This window comes from Canis lupus, chromosome 29 (genome assembly GCF_003254725.2).
Source record: "Canis lupus dingo isolate Sandy chromosome 29, ASM325472v2, whole genome shotgun sequence".
NCBI lineage: Eukaryota > Metazoa > Chordata > Mammalia > Carnivora > Canidae > Canis > Canis lupus.
Genome location: NC_064271.1, coordinates 36,965,739 through 36,983,428, shown reverse-complemented (window position 1 = coordinate 36,983,428; position 17,690 = coordinate 36,965,739). Strand labels below are relative to the sequence as shown.

Here is a 17,690-nt window from a genome sequence, read left to right as displayed (position 1 = left end):
GCCTCAAACCTCAATACTGAATTTTAGATAACATGGAATGTGCTGTATTCACAGAACATATAAGTTTCTGAACAACAATGAAGATAATTTATTATGGGATTGTCAGCCAAGTCCGCAATGATTCTTTGATTAGTGAAAAGTGGTTTTGCATGTTATGCCCTGGGATATTTCTTTAATTTTTTTTTCCTCCAAGAGGATTTTGTGGATTGTACTAATGTTCCACATGCTGATTTTTAGTATAAGATTTGCTACATGATGTGCCAAAGGTGATGAACAATAAAGCGGATAGCTTAAATTAATTTAGAAAGTTTGTGTTTTTCTCTTAGGGAGAAAATATTATTTTAGAAGCCCTCATAAAACACAGCAGTGGGGAAGTTGCATAAAGCAGAGCTCTTTTCAACTCTTAAAGTTTTATAAAGTAACCATTTTGAAAAAATTACGAAACAGGGGTTGAGTTTTTGCATTTTATACTTCTGCAACCTAAAACTTTACATACCATAAACCCATCTTGCTCTCTTAGATACATCAAACAACAGCTATTGCTTCTTCACTGTGAAGAATACAAGGTTTCATCAGAGCAGCCAAAAGAATTTCAAGAGAAAACTTGAAACTCCTCAGGTCCAAATCTGTGCAGTAGCTTTAGACAACCTATTTCTTTATGTCAAATAATTACATATGGCAACCAAGAAATACTGTCTCTTTTAGAGCTGGGATGCAATTTCTCTCTAATTTCTACAATGCTATGGTTTTGTCCAATTTTCTGATACCTTAGTTCTTTGACAGATACCTGAATAGATAACCTGCAACGAAAGTTCCCCAGGGCACTTGAAAACCAATATATTAGGGGCTAGGTGGCTCAGTTGGTTAAGCAACTGACTCTTGGTTTCAGCTCAGGTCATGATCTCAGGGTCAGAGTGGAGTCTGCTTAAGATTCTCTCTTCCTCTCCGTCTGGCCCTCCCCCTGCTTGCACACACTCTAAATCAATCAACCAATCAATCAATCAGATCTTTTTAAAAATAGGAATCCTTGAAAATCAATATATTTGCTCACTAATTTCTTCGTTCAACCATTGAACATATTTATTCAAGCTTGTCAGCACACTAGATATTTGAGGTAGGGCTATGGATGTAGAGAATGAACCAGGCATTATCCTTATTCTCTTGAAGTTTATAAATTAGTAGGTTTACTGATGAACATATTTTTTCCCAAGGACCTTAGGAATGCTCTTCTCTGGGAGGTCTCAGTTCTATCTGACACAAGTAGTTCCCTCAGTTTTGCCAAAAGCATGCTTCTCTGGAATTCTCAACACTGGTAAGCACAACCCAATAAGGGCAATTGCTGCTGTAGGGTAGAAATAAGCTGTCTTATCACAGATATATTTCTCACCCAATTTCTCCCCCTCCAGATCCAAAATAGTTCCCACAACTGAACCAAAGGATATTTCCTTTATCTAAACAAATCTGTGGAATCCTGTGTCTTTACTCTGCCCAATTATTCCATGAAGCCAACCATCTGTCCAATGAAACTTAGATCCTCTTCCTTCTCCAGCTTCTAAAAGATACTTGCTAGCCCAGCTTCCACCAGCAGCAGCACCAGTAAGGAATTATTGCCATCTTGGGATGGAATTGCCACTGCTGGAAGAGAGATCACAACTTCTGCCCTACAGAAACCTATATCTTAGTTTAGGATTTCTATGTCACTGACACTGCCCCTGCTTTAGGACTTCCTCACACATCTACGTCTAGAGCTTCCTGATAGCCTGATTGGCACTCTGACTAGGATCTCAGAGCCCAGATGATCACTGGAATATGTACACTTTATATCAAAGTTCTGTTTTGGGAGCAGATCTCAGGCACTTTGACATCCAGACTGGCAACAAAGAATAGATGGATCTATGTGCAATTGGCCAAAACAGGTCTTTGCAGGCCTTGCGCTAAGGCAGCTGGGTAACTGGCTCACTAGTCATGGGCTCTAGAAGTGGTACATGACACCTAAGCTTTACTAGGCTGAAGGATGTTCATCTGTATCACCCTTGTGCCTATAGCAAGTGTAGATTGCTCACTTATTCAGTGCCTACCAGAGCCAGGCTCAGTGCTAGGGATTCCACATTCATTAGTAGTAATCTTCTTTTAAAAATTCTTCTACAGGATAGATACAGAGAACCATTCGTCACCCATAGACACAAAGGCAAGATTCAAACCAGCTTCAGCTTTCTGACTGTGGTTCCAATTCCTTAATGGAGCTAAAGTGCTACCAGGAAACCAGCCTGTTTGCTTAAACATGTTTAACTTTCCTAGTTCTTGCCAGTTCCTTTCCTCAAGACTGAAACCTATTCTCTAATAACCCCAAGAGATGCTTAAAGACTCTATTTTCATTTGGAAAGATTCGATGAGTCTTGATGCTGCGATTTACCTGGCTGAAAATATCACCATCGGTTGAAATTTGCTCCTAGATCCACCTCCACCCCCTGACCTAACTCTTTGGATGATGATAATGTGGGTGATATTGATGAGAGCCACCGGTTTTCAAATATCAGACTCTATACTAGGATCCTTAGATTTAGTAAGCAATTTATTCCTCACAAAACTTCTACATTATACTCATTGCCATCTCCAGTTTGAAAATGAGGCCCAGAAATATTAACCAATTTGCCCAAGATCTATGACTAAAAACTGGATTCAGACTCAGTTTAGATTTCTCCACAACCCATGTTCTAATCCTTAGGAATTGTTGTGATATAGGACTCCACATAGAGGACTAGCCTTTCTGATTTAGCATGACCAGTTACCCCTAGTCTCCTGGGACTCTCCTGATTTTAACTAACACCTACATTGGGAAACCCCACAGTCTCAGAAAAGCCAGGCCTGTTGACCACCCTAACCTGTGTTAGAAGCCTTAACTTTGGCCCATTCTCTCCTCTCTGTAGGTACAACAGGGCCAGGCCTACAGTAGGCCCAACAGAGCAGTGGGCATTTGAGTTACCCTTCTCCTGGGAGTAACTGAGGGAAGATTAGAGGCTTTCAGGCTTCTGGCACTGAGAGTCATCCGATTTTGAGTAGTAAACTTCAGGCTGCCGTAGCAAGGAAATAGGGAACATTAAAGAGCAATGTGCCTTTACTCACATATTTGTTCTTTGCACTATTGGTTTATTACTTCATTAGTAAACAGAAGGGACAACCATCTTCCCCTGAGCCTAAGTTATCACTCTTGCCAATTTTCAAAATTGATCCAGTCCTTGGTGAAATGGCCTAACGTACCTTCCCTTACCTCTTTCTCTGTCCCATGCAAGGCTAAGGTTCTGGAATGTATTATCATGGAAGCCATCTACAACCTCAAGCTCATATGCTCTTGGGATTGCCCATGGCTGGATCTGTGCTCGGGTGGGCAGCAGAGGACCATTTACCATGAAGCTATTGAAGTTTGAAGTCTCAGAGTCCTTTCAAGGGCCTGAGAAAGACTTCGGCAATGTGTTCACATGTTTGAAGTTTTTGTTTCAACATTTTACAAAAGTGAAACATATTAATTTCAACTGATGAAGACTGGTGTCTCTTTCCATGCCTACTACTCCTTCATCACACTTCATCTTCAGCAGTTCACCTCAGCATGGCTGTGACTATCTTTTGGGACCTGGCTACAGAAAAATTAAATTGGGAATATGCCATAATAAATGAAATTTGGAGGGATGTTCTGGGAAGTTTCAAGAAAACAAATAGACATTTCAGATAATTTGGCTTTATATTTTTTTCTGTTTTAAAATTTGCACACAAAGTAAGTTTAAAAACTCAGATAAAAATCAGTGGTGTAGGATAGAGAACCAAAAGTATGTGAAAGGAAATCAAGGAAAAGATTCTATGGTGAAAACTGAGTTGCAGCACAACAAAAATTCATATAATATCAACATTTTTTATATGAAGAGATCATTTCTAAATAGAAATAATAAGTAGGCACTTGGTTTGCTTGAGAATCCAATTAATGAAAAGAAGTAATCATGATAAAACATTTTTTAAAAGCAGAAGTTACCTGCTGATATAGCCAATATGAACACAGTGACAAGGATAATCAAGTACTCAGACTTTCTGTAGATGGAAGCAGGCGACAGACTCAGTGTTCTGGCCTCACCAGGAAACCACAAAAGTTCCTGTGGAAGTAAAGCGGAATTTCATCAGAACATATTGGGTGGAGAAGACAAAACCCATCGTAGCTGTTAAGGCCCTGATGCCATGTATGTCAAATCAGTACCTTTGGATGATCATGAATTTATTATAGAAAGACAACATGTACTCATGTCCAGAATGATAAAAGCCATATTGAGGGGCCTGGGTCAATTTGCTGAGAATGAAATTAAAGAAGTCAGTTTTAGAGCAAACTCTTCATGTGTGCTAGCAAAAGTACATGTGTGTTCTAGCTATGTGGTTGGCTACACTAACAACTCCACAGAGATTCCTGAATTCCCCACTGCACCTAAAATTGCAGGGGAACTGCTAATGGCTGCCAACTTCCCAGATTGTTAAATAAGATAAATCTTAATAAACTGTTACCTTCTTTCAGCATTTAATAGCTATAATTCAGTTAGTAATTTTTTCATGAAAGATATTTTGATAAACATTTTCACAACTTTGACAACTACACTAAATGTCCATGTGACATTTTTAATATCAAATTGGGAATCTAAAGTATTTTAAATATTATCAACACAAAAATACAAATTTTACTCCACCCTGTTAAAGGAAATAATGAATTTTCTTTTTTCCTCTTGAAAAAAATGTAAAATAAATAAATAAATAAATAAATAAATAAATAAAATGTTACATGAGTGCTGTCATATGAGAAGGTGATCAAAGAGTACACAGCAAAGAAAAAAAGGTTTAAAAAATAGTATGAAAAAAAAAAAGAAAAAAATAAAAATAAAAATAAAAAAAATAAAAAAAATAAAAAATAGTATGGAAGTAAATGCAGAAGTGAGTTGATTAAAAATACTATTTTTCTGGGTTTGATGGTATTTGTGATATTTGTCAGTTTTGTCATATTTTTAAAATGTGATTTAATTTTAATTTTTTCCCTCATTCTAAATAAGTATCTAGTTACACACCTAATTTGGTCATCTTTTTCTGAATTAAGAGAATACTTCTAATAGTGTTGTAGGCTCCAGATCTCACAGAGCCTTAGTCCTGCCTTCTCCCCCATTTGCAATGCCTGAGGGCAGTGGATTCAAGCAACCAGGCGGGTCTGGGCTATTTCTGTACGCAGAGTCAGAATCCATCTTATATAACTGGAACTCCTACGTCTCTTCTTTTCAGGCACTAGCTTGAGAATTGCAAGTGCTCAGAACTTTCCAATTTTAAGACACTGATTCTCCAAAGCAGCATTCTGGAAGTATCCTTACTTGTTCCCAGGAGTCCACCGCTGCTCCGTCCCACAGTATATTTCAGAACCTCTTTTTATTTCATAAAGTTTTAGCCTAAGTGCTACAAGAGCCCCGATAGATGTTCAATTATGTATTAATGATTTGCATGCAGTCAGAAAATTTGATAGTAAGTAAAGTTTTAAAATGTAATCAGATTGACTTAGTGGAATCAGCTGTTTTTGCTTTATTTATTATAACTATGTTATTGTAGCAGATCCAGCCAGGGGCATTAGAAATGCAAAACAAAACAAAAAAAAAACAACAAAAAAAAAGCACAAAACCCTAAACATAAGTTATCAAATATGCCCAACAGGACTACTCCTCCCCATCCACCTCAGGCCATCTGGTCCTTTGCTTGGCGTAGCTTCTACTCATTTATCTATAGCGTCAAGGAGTCTGGCAAAACTAGATACTATTGTATGAAAAAATGAAGCAAATTAAATACACCACGATTCAGTTTATTTAAAATAATTTCAGTCTTTCTGGGCTATCTAGTTATTTACTAGTATGAACAATCAAGTTTATTTGAAACATCTTATCTTATTTATTAGAAACAGCCCAGGTCCCATGATACTTAAGTAAGGCTCAAATTATGACTTAAAATCCTGATTTTATTCCAAGTGTATGACTTAGTGTTTCAGAACAACAGTGCAATAGAGTAAAAAGTGTAGAAGAGCCACACCTTGAGGTAGAAGACTATACTTCTAAGAATAAACGTTTGAGCACATAAAATTTATATCAGGAAATAAAACTAATCATAAAATACTTAACAGAAGTCATTGGTCGTAAAGTGACTGAATATAGACGCTGGATTTAAAGCCCAGCAGATCTGGCTTCCAAAGCCATCTAACATAGGCAGGTTGTTGCACAGGCTATGTCTAATTTCCCTGGTGTGCAAAAACAGCAGCTTATAAGGCTATTGAGACAATAAATGAGAAAAATGTACATAATAGATGCCAGTAAATGGGAGTTATTTTTAACGCTTCTCTCACAAGTTGATAATAATTTTTAATAATAAGGGCAAGGTTTGTACCATCTATTTGAAATACATTCCATTGTTGATTACATTTTATTTGCCAATATACAATTTTTAAATGATCAGAATCAAAACAATTTTTTGGAGGATCTTTCAAAATACATTTGTCAGGGAAGAGTCTCAGCCTCAGGGAAGAAAGGAGGGAATAAATCTGAAACCATTCCTTAGATGCCAAATGTAGAGGAGACAGTGTATTACTCACAGCATAGCACCCAGCAGGAACATCAGCAGGGTGGTGCCAAAACCTGGGTCCCCAAGTTCCATGGGTGACACCATGGGCCCAGATCGATGCTCCTGAGCAAGTAGTAAACAAGCCTGTCCCCTCCCTAAGAGTGCGAGCATGATGGTCATGGAGGTCTTGCTGTGGCCATCTGCACCTGCGTAGTCACCCATGTGGCTAACTATGAAGACTGCTCAGTATCAAGGGATGGATATACCTTGTGGTCTATATACACGAACACACAGGGATGATCAGGGCTCATGATGAACTGCTTCCCCTAACAATGGTATTTATGGGAAACCACAATCTTTCTTTGAAGTTAAAAGTAAATGGAGATGCCCATTGTTGAGATAATCCGATTCTAACTCAATGATCTTAACTCTCTTGAAAATCTAAAACAGTTCACCTTTATACAAATTAAAGTTTGTAAAATAATAAAGAAAGAACCTACTTCTTCCATTCCCACCCATCCGGAATTACCTAGCTAATTAGCCTTTACAATTTAGTACAATATTTCAAACTGGATTGGAACTGTGGAAAACGCTCTCTGTGATGCAAACTAACCTTTTCACTTTGGCTCTTGTAAGTAACATCTACAGTGTTTTTTTCCAGCTCAGTTTCTGCCTCCATCCTCCACTCAGCCACAGAAAGGCATCATAACAGATGATACAAATATACAAAAACCCAGTAGCAATCTACAAGACATTAACAGTCTCAAAACAAGCAGGTTGATTTTAGGTTTTCTCATTGTTCCCGTTCCATACCTTAGTAAACTGTTGACAACCAGAAAACACATTTTTCCCCTGCAGAATTACTGTAACACTCAGCACCATTTTTAACTTCTACAAAGCAAAAGATGGAAAGAGTATGTAAGATTATGTTAAGTATCATTTAACACCATAGATTTTCAAAAGATCAACCGCCTGATACGATGTTAAATATAGTTGAATGTGGTCCCACATCTCGGTGCCATTTTGCCAAGTTTCCGTCGGATGCAATTTGCAACAAGCAACATATTAAACCCCCATAAATAGTCATTATAATGTAAACACTGAACACTCCTTATTGTAGCAGTGAAAGCAGTCTCCAAAATATTAAAAAAAAAAAAAAAAAAAAAAAAACACACACAACCAGAAAACAAATCCTTGAATTTCATCTCAGGGCAGAAGGTGGATTTGAATTTGAAGACATGCCAAATGGTAATTTTGGGCACAAATATTTCAGACAAAGCTGATCTATTATGAGTAATAACAGCATATGTTAGTTTCTAAGTCAGTTTGCATATGTCACAGGAAGCACACCCAATTAGCATGTGAGGCCATTTACACTTCAGCAAAGTTATTAACAGTAAATCATAACAAAGTAGGTATGGTCAAATTACACATTCTATTTTAAATATGCATAAAAATCGGACCCCAAAACAGCCAAATTGAGAAGGGTAGATTCCTAAGTGTATTAAACCAGCATATTAGCTTCCTTTTACCTATTATTATTAATATTATTAATGATGATGATGATTCTTTTCTTTTCACATAGAGGGTTGCTATGGCTCTTGACAGTTTCCTTTTAGCTAGCTAAGCCTCAGAGGATTAAAGAAGACATTTGGCCTTTATGGTTTTCTGTGTCTGAATGTGTATGTCCTGAGGAGAAAAAGAGCTGTGCAAGAAGCTATTAAGCACCAATGAGCGAGCACGGATGTGGAATGCCTGAGTTATGTTCACTGAAACAGATGTCGTGTCCCACAATTCCCTGAGCTGCCTCAGGCTTTTGCTGGTGTCAACCCTGTGGTAAATGGGTTTTCATAATGAATTTACTGTGAATTCTCACACACACACAAACCATTAGAATCACATTAAAGGGCTGACTAAAATGCCACCAAGACTCCAAGCGGACTGTCTTTTGTTCATTTGGAAGAAACTCTGAAGAATCCAGAATCTCAAATCAATCATTCGTGATGGTTTGGAGAGAGGGACAGGCCTCTCTGTGGCTGGAGACAGACAAACCATGTTTTGGGAGGAGGAGGGTTCTTGGACCTCACTTGGGGCAGGGCTCCCATTTCTTCCTTCCCAGACTGTCACGGGAATGGTGGTTGCTCTTCATACCAAACACGAGGCATTGGTCAGACTGACCTGAGTTTTAAATTATTTTCCTTTAACCACTTCTCTTGAAAAAAAAAAAAAAAAAATTAGTAAATGAACAAAACAAAACAAAACAAAAACGTAGTAAATGACGCAAATCTATTGGAGAAACAAATCTTCCAAAGGGGCTACCAACTCTGGGTAGGGTATCTAGAGGGTATGACAGCTTAATAGGGACTGAAGGTAAGAATAAACAACACCAGGAAGAGTCAGAGATTGGGACAGAAATCAAGATACATAAGAGCATGAGCAAAAGGAGATGCGTGAAGCATGAGCTGGTTTTCAGAAGAGATCAAGGCTACTAGTACTGCTAAAAATAGTAACAAAACCAAGATACTCTATTGGTTGAGCACCTATTATGGCTCAAGCAGCTTACTCGATGTTCTTAATACATTGTCTTCTTTTTTTCCTCACAAAAACGTCAAGAATAAAAACTAAAAGCATTTGTAGACACTTCCTCCCTGCCAGGCTTTGTTCTGGGGGCCCCCACCATCCCCAGGGGCTATCCTTTTGTTCTCTCAGCCTTTTAACACTTAGCTCTTTCTTCCTACTGAGGTTTTGTGCTTGATTTTTCCTCTTGAAATCCTCCCAGATCTGCTTCCCGCACCCTACCCTTGCTTTTGGTTTGGGTGTCATCCTCTCCTCCATAATGTCCCACTTAAAAACGGTCTCTGCCATGAAGCCTTCCTGCAGTGCCTCAGCCAGAGTAGACTCCCAAGTGTCTCCCGTAATCCCTCTTCCACCCTCTTCCTTCCTGGCTGTGTTGTTCCCTACCTTGGTGGTGCCTTGCTTTGCTCTTTAGGGCATTTTCTTGATTTGCAAGGATTTATTTGCATGTTGTCTTGCCTTAGTTTTGTGTCTTCCTTACTAGGGTAAAGCACCACAAAGTTAGGTCCCAGCTCCTTTTCATTCACTGATCTATACCCGGCACATAAGCAAGAATTTGGCATATGGTGGGTACTCCACAAACATTCATTGGATGGGAAAAAATGTGCTAACTGCCTCGAATTAATTCTTTCACTTAATGAGTGATCCTCCTGTTAGCTTACTGAAGACAATGCACCCTCACAGAGAGTCAATGTCTGGGTAAGATCCAAAACTGGTTCTGTAGGGCTTCAGACTATGATTTTAACCATTATGTGCCCATTTGATAGGTCTCACAGATTTGCAGTATCAGTTTGATATAGACTTTTAAGATTGTTTTGTGTGGGGTTTTTTTAGGTCTCTTTCACAATCACAATCTTGGTAATACACAATCCTTTCAGCGTTGCTTTAGTGCTACTACTGCCCTTAAGCACCAATCAGCTGCATCCAGCTTAGTAGCACTACTGTAACTGGTGGTCAAGCAGATCAAGCAAGGAAAATGCAAAACCCTTCCACCGGATTTACAGCTCTAGCTGCATACCAGCCTAGGGAATAAAAACTTCACCCTGTTCTAACACCTTGAGAGGGCTAAAACCACATGAGGTTAGGTAAGAGAGGCTTTGTTAGGTGGGGCCTTGGCTGGAACCTAAAAGGAATCATCATTCTATTTTACTGGAGCTTCTAACTTTCAGCTACTGTGATATATGGAGAAAGAGAGGAAGGAAGGAAGGAAGGAAGGAAGGAAGGAAGGAAGGAAGGAAGGAAGGAGAAAGAGGAGGAAACTATAGTCTCTGCTATGGACTGAATTATGTCTCCCCCAAATGCATATGTTGAAGGCCCTAGCCTCCCATATGATGAAATCTGAAGGCAGAGCCTTTAGGAGGAAATTAGGTTTAGATGAAGTCATAGGGTAGAGCCCTCAAGACAAGACTAAGTGTAAGAAGAGACAGCAGAGTTTTCTTCCTACCTCTCTCTCACCACCTTCATGCACCTTAGTGCATGACCTTTCCTTCGAAAGGTCACAAGGACTTGAGAAAAGCAGTCATCAGTAGCCCAAGGAGAGAGCTCTCCTCACAAGGCACTGACCCTGCCAGCACCCTGATCTTCGACTTCCAGTCTCCAGAACTCTGAGAAATAAATTCCCATTGGTTAAGCCACCCAAACAATGGTATTTTGTTATGGTACCTCAAGCTGACTAAGACAGTGTCCTCTACCAAAAGTACAACCCAGTAAGGACAATTATTAGCTTTTATTTCCCATTACCTCGCTCCTTTGTGACTTTGGGTCGTGTCCTTATGGTACATTGGACCATTGTCATTGACCTTTGGGATATTGGGAAATTTTAAAGAAGCCCATAGACTACTCATACATTGGCTTTTACATATTTGGTAACATAGCATTCTCCACGTCACTGGACCCAAGCATGTTTCCACGGTAGGAAATGCTACTTACAAAGTTTCCACAGAAAAGTTGATATAAGACAATATTATAATATGATCTTCTATTTTTTTCAATCCCATCTTTATTTCACCACTATAGGAAAAATGAGCAGAAGGAAAGATTCTTAAATACACTCTTATCTCCCTTAATGGTCCAAGATTCTTATCTCTAAATTTGTACATTGTGCTTTGAAAACTAATGATGTCAAGCTCTGTAAATCCATAACTTTTAGAAATTGGCCTTTGATATAAACCAGTGACATAGATAGGGAAAAGGCACAAACAGAAGCAAAATCATGTACAAGTCCAGCTGATTTTGCCCTTAGAATATAAATAGATACACATAGACATAAACACAGAGAAGAAAATGTGGATCTTCTCGAAATGTTTAAAGACAAATGTTCAGATTTTTTGGACATCTTAACCAGTATTTAAAAAGATAAACTCCAAATGAGACTTTCTACTTCATAAAGTTGCTTTACACATTAAATTATATGATACTTGTAAAGTTTTTAAACAATGCTGCCACAGCAAGTCACCAGTCAGTGACCATTTAAATTTCACTTTTGAACATCTTAGACACCATCTTATAAATTGAATCGCTTGGGTTTACCTCATAACCTAGGAATACATCCAACTCTTTATCTTCAATCAGTTTAGGCATCTTCATTGTCTATTTGCCTCCTCTGGAGATCAAAGTGAAGGAGAGAATAATCTCTGGACAAGTTTCATTGCCCTTTAACAGTGCTTAAGTTAGGGTTATTATAATTATTTGTTTTTCTTTGCTGCACCTTTTCATTTCCTTGTCAAGGAAGGAGAGGGGATTCAATGCAGATATCCTGGCCAAAGAATTTTGCTAAGAAATTCATGAGACAGGGCAGCGGCAACTAATCGTTTCGGTAGGTCACAAACTGGGGAGTGGGAGTTGGCAGGTGGGAAGGAGGAGAAGGGGACTGGATGGTGGCTTATTAGTGGCAGTCGGAAGAGCAGTGAGGATGCACAGTTAGAGCCTGGTAAAAAGGTAACTCAGTTATATAGAGACAGAACAACTGAGACAATACTGTCCACAGCAACTTGGAATATAGAAAATGAGTTTATGGTCTGGCTAAGGGGAGAGTCAGGCACTGTTGACAGTGCCATTTGGTTTTTTGCTTTTGCCTTTTGTTTTAGTTGCACCAGATGAGGGAAGAGAGCTGAACGAAGAGAAAACTTCTCAGTTGGAAAGCAGAATTTAGAGGAAATGTAGAAGACCTAGGGATTGCTGGGTTGAATTACAAAACATTTCCTTCCCACAGAAGACTCTTGGGAAGTCTGGTTATAAAACCCTTTGTTAAGATCTCAGAAAAACTTCAGTTGAGTGGACTCATAATTGTCAAAAAAGCTTTCTAAAATTTGGAAGTGTGTTATCCCACAGCACTTTTATTTATTTATTTTTTCAAGATTTTATTTAGTTGAGAGAGAAAGCAGGAAGTGGAGGAAGGGCAAAGGGAAAAGCCAACTCCCCACTGAGCAGGGAGCCAGCCCTAAGACATGGAGCTCCATCCCAGGACCCCAGGACCATGACCTGAGCCAAAGGCCCACACCTAACTGACTGAGTCACCCAGGTGCCCCTCCCACAGCACTTTTATATGCCCAAAAGAACCCTGGATGTCACCTTTGAGGCATGACATCAATCCTCGTAAGGTTTATGTAAATTTTAAGGGAATGGTACTGGCACAAACCTTGCCTCCTTGGACCAAAAGGAACAGAAATGGTTAAGAAGATTTAAATAAGAATTTTTAAAAGTCCCCTGGATCTTCCACTTCCTACAAAAAAGAAGCAGGCTGAGACAGCTGCTCAGCTACAAACACCAGTGACTTCTGATCGAAAAGAGAAGTCATCTTGGCCAACAGAACCAAAAGGCTGGAGCGCAGAGCCAAGATGGGAGAGCCACGTATTCACAAGTTCCCCCTCCCCCAAAGGCTGCAGCACTGACCCTGGTCAAGGAATAAGCCTTGCCCTCTTGGGAGGGCAACCTGCTGATGCATACCCAACTGCCTTTCAGGATTACTGCAAAATCCTGACTACTATTCGCTTCCCTTCTTTACTTTCATTTAACCTTTTTTTTTTTTTTAATTTTAGAGGAGTTTTCATATTTCATGAAAATTGCAAAGATAATGCAGAGTTCCCATCTACTCTTCATGCATTTTCCCAAACTGTTAACATTTTACAAAACCACGAAGCATTTGTCTCAACTAAGGAACCATGGTTGGTACGTTAACCATTAATTAAAGTTTGTTCAAGCTCCACTATTGTTCTCCTCATGTCCTGATTTCCCAACTGTTCTAGGTTCTGTGTCTAGATACCCCGCAGGGCGCCACAATACATGTCACTGACCTGTCTCCTTAGCTTCCCCCACTGTGACGTATGTTAAACTTTCTTTGCATTGGATAACCTTAACGATTTTGAGCTGTGTTTTGAAGGTATTTTGAAGACAAATTGGAGCTCTTAGACCTTCAACTTGAGTTTTAATGATGTTTTTTCTTATGGTTAGACTGCTCCAGCCCTAACCAGGTTCTCTAGTGGAGAATCGGCCATTTCTCCAAGGAGCCCTGGTTCCCTGTCCCTGGTATTTGAAACCAAGTCCTGGATGCTGGCTATGTTCCTTGCTCCTTTCTTACTGTTTTTGAGCACAGGTGCCCATCATGGTTACTCTGCCCCTATCTTACCATATTCCGTTGAGTGTTCAGCTGGAAAATCAGTTATGTTTCTAGTTCACATCTCTCAGCATCAAAAGAAGCTGTCTCTAAGGAGCTTTCCCCATACTGAACTAAGACACTAGTCAAGAGATCCCAGACTTCAAGCCTGGTGTAGTAATTGGTGTGAGGCTTTGGAGTCCCTGGATGAGAGTAAACATATTTTTCATGTTGAAAGAATGTGAGTAATATGGGTCATCAGAAGTGGACTCTGGTATGTTGTTTCATGGCTACAACATTACCCACATCCCTCTCTACAAAGTGGTTTTGCTGCTCCTCCCACCCTGAAGTAGAGTCTATATCTCCTTTTGCTTGAAACTGGGCCAGATTTGTGGTGGAAGGGACATAATTTAAGTTCTTGAGCTGAAACCTCAAGAGGGGCTTGTAGCTGCTGCCTTCCTTCTCTTAGAATCCTGGGACCACCAGGCTGATGAGGAAGCCTAAGTGTGCACCACGTGGGTAAGGGAGCCCACTCACCAGGTATATCCTAGGTGAGCCCAGTCCCCGACCCACTCACCAGCTGTGCGCAGTAACCTGGGTGAGCCCAGGGGAGACCAGCAGAGTCTAACCCCTCACACAATCATGAGAAATGGCAACTCACCATGTTTGGGAGTAATTTTTGAAGAAGAAATGGATAATTAATACAGTACAATTGACTGCTAAAAAGTTCATCTTTCTATTGATCCTAAATCTACTACCCTATAAGTTCCATTGACCCAGGTCAGGGCTTTTAGCAGGTAATAAAGTATAGTAAATTGTAATGATGAGTTAATATCTTGATTTTATCTTTTTATATTGCAGTATTTCCCCTTTACCTGTGGTTTCACTTTTCCTGGTTTCAGTTACCAGCGGTCAAAATCATACACCATCCAGAAGCAGATGCTCCTCCTTCAGAAAGTCGGTAGTAGCCTAACACCACATCACAATGCCTGGGTTGTTCGCTTCTCTTCATTGTATCAAGTAGGCATTTTACCATCTCATGTCATCTCTGGAAGGGTGTGAGTACAGCACAGTAAGATATTTGGAGAGGGGGACCACATTCATATAACTTTTATATAGTATATTGTTATGATTGTTCTATTACTAGTGTTGTTAATCTCTTACTGTGCCTACTTTTTAAATTTAACTTTATTATAGGCATGTAGGTATATATATGCAGGAAAAAAAAAAAAAAACAAAGTATACAGGATTTGGTGCTATCTGTGGTTCCAGGCATCCACTGGGGGGTGTTAGAACATATCTCCTGTGGACTGGGGAGGGGGGCATTGCGCAGTATCTTTACTGAAGACATACGGAATTAGCGCTTAAGGAGAAAAGAAGAGTTTTATCAGCAGACATGTTGAGAACTCACAGATTGACAAGGTGTTTGGAGAATGGAAGCTTCTGATTCCCCCTCAGATGGCACCTTAGAGATGCCTACTGACTCCACCTGAAAGCAGAGATTAGTTCGATAGGAGGTAAGGTTAGGAAACTGCAATGTAATTGTGATTAAAAACTGGCAAGTTTAAATTGTTCAACAGAGATAAGAACTTTCTCATAAGGAAAGTTCTGTTTATGGGTCTAGATTTACCTCAAGCCCCTGACCTTGTTCAGCCTGCCCTACCACACTCTGGCCCTGAGTCTTCTAAAGAGAGATGCCAACCTCTTTTCTTTAGTTGATTCCTAAATTTTTAGTATCTTCATGTAGTTTTGGTTTTGATAGATTGACCATTTTATTCATCCCTTCAACAATCACATATTAACCATAACATATAATGGGCCAGGAATACAATAATAATTCCTACATAGCCTATGACTTTAAAAGCATATAAATGAGCAATTCGGTAAAATATTGTCGGTATAACATTAGGGGAAAGAACAGGCGGGCATCTAATGGAAATTGGGGAAATTGTAGTAAATAAATCCATTTTTGATGTCTGACTACTGCTGACAGCTTTTAAGCGTCATACCTCACTCCTTCCTTCTGCCCCACATCTGGGCAAGCTGATAAGAAAGCCTGGTGTTTCCTCCTTTGTTGTGGTGGGAAGTTCAACCTTTTCCCCAGCCACACCCCCAACCACCCTAAAATTCTCAGGCTAGTCTCTTTCCCTTGATCTCTTAAATCATTTTTGACCAGCTCGGGAGGCCCACCCCACGCTCACCAGGAAGCTGATTATGTAAGTAATAAACCTTTTCAAATACTCTTGGTGCCTGTGTGGCATCACCAGTGTTGAGCAAAAATTTTGGATAAGGGTAGCTAGCCATCTCATCTCTAGAGAAGGACGGCTAGACAGGTGCTTGTAAAAGGTAGGATTGTAATTAGGATTTTAAGAAGTCAACAGTGGTTGAGCATGAAAAGCAAAGAAAATCGGTAAGAGGAGGATTGAAAAGTAGCCACTAAGTTTGGGAATGTGGAAGTGAATGATGATTTTTTTCTAGAATCCTTTAAAACTGTGATGGGGGGAAAAGATCAGATAGCCAAGGCCAGAGAAGAGCAAGTGGAGGCAGTGATATGATGAGAGAGCTGGCTTCTTGTCTCACGGAGTCAAAGAATGAATCTCACAGACACAGGAGAGTGAGCAAAGGGGTAGAAGTTTATTACATAAAGATACAGAGAAAGCTCTCAGGGGTGAGAAGTGTCCCAACAGGGGTTGTGGGGTTGGTCTTTTATTGAGAACTGACACGGAAGCCTGTGGCCTTAAGATTCTTGTGCTGTCTTGATTTGAGTTAAGGTTGGTGATAACATCTTCAATGGCTTACTTCTTCTTTGGGGTCTGGTTATTCTTTGTTGGTCACAGATGACTGTCATAAAACAACACCCTCCCCGCCCTCACCTAGGGGAGGGTGGTCTGGCTTGCTCCCTTATCTCTGGTTTCCTTACAGCTCAGCATTTGGGATTTTTCTGTAAGCCTGATTCCCTGGCCCCCTACCTAGCCCTGTCTAGCCCTGTTTGTCACTAACTCAGCAGCAAACGTTGACTACTACCATCTCAACACATTGGAGTGGAACTTATTCAGCAGAGGCTGAAGATAAGTGGAGAGAAAAGGCAGAAAAAGCAAGCAGGGCTAGATGAGGACTTTTCTTTCTATCTTTCTTTCTTTCTTTCTTTCTTTTTTTTTTTTTTTGAGAGAATGGAATAAGATTTCTTTATAGACCAAGGTTATATTCAATCAAGTAAAAGAGGTTGAAAACACTGGGAAAAAGAATTAACTGATGGAATAAGATGGAAAGGCAAGGGGGAAGTTTTGAATTAATAAAAAATAAAAAACTAACAAAGCAAGGTAGGGAGGAGAAAAACTCCATGTGGCAGATTAAATCTTGATTAGAAGAAAGAGAACTCATCCACTGACGCTCAAACGATACACGTGCATGAGGGCTTGGGTGGATATATGTTTAGGTGGCAGGATCAGTAGGAAATTGATGGATAAAATGAATAATGGCTTCCTGAAAGTGGAGGTATGGTTACCTCTGGAAGACCCTTAGGAATGGGTTTTAGAAGGGGGTTGAAAATACTGGAAAATAGGAATGGTAGATGAGCACAGAGAAGTGAAAGCCTTGAGGCCCACCTCAGGCTACAGGCACCAATCTGCAGAGATGTGATCATTTAACTCTAGGGAACAGACCGAAGTCGCTTGGAGGGGAGGGGGATCAGGGGGAGGGGGTAACTGGATGATGGTCATTAAGGAGGGCACTTGTGATGAGCACTGGGTGTTATATGCAACCAATGAATCACTAAATTCTACCCCTGAAACTAATATTATACTACATGTTATCTTGAATTTAAATTATAAAATGAGATAAAACAAAAGAAAAAAAAGAGAGATGTGATCCTCTTCCAGCTACCTCATTTGGATACCACACAATCTTGTGGTCT

General features: G+C 39.7%; 1 protein-coding gene and 1 long non-coding RNA gene across 2 annotated transcripts in view; one reads left to right on the top strand and one right to left on the bottom strand.

Annotated features, from left to right (window-relative positions):
* Positions 1–17,690, bottom strand: part of LOC125753998 (uncharacterized) — a 28,935-nt gene that overhangs the window by 10,466 nt on the left and 779 nt on the right. Inside the window, exons 2-4 of the long non-coding RNA XR_007407143.1 lie at positions 15,189–15,266; positions 14,653–14,825; positions 4,022–4,139 (exon numbers count right to left, since the gene is read on the bottom strand). This is a non-coding gene — a long non-coding RNA (uncharacterized LOC125753998). The remainder of the gene's footprint in view (positions 1–4,021; positions 4,140–14,652; positions 14,826–15,188; positions 15,267–17,690) is intronic.
* On the top strand, positions 2,884–4,620 carry LOC112650810 (elongin-C-like). The gene has a single exon (XM_035708323.2). The coding sequence runs from the start codon at positions 4,222–4,224 to the stop codon at positions 4,510–4,512; it is 291 nt and encodes a 96-aa protein (XP_035564216.1). The 5' UTR covers positions 2,884–4,221; the 3' UTR covers positions 4,513–4,620.

Bases quoted from the DNA above. Each gene is read 5' to 3' on its own strand.
- LOC112650810 (XM_035708323.2), top strand. From the start codon at position 4,222: ATGTATGTCAAATCAGTACCTTTGGATGATCATGAATTTATTATAGAA.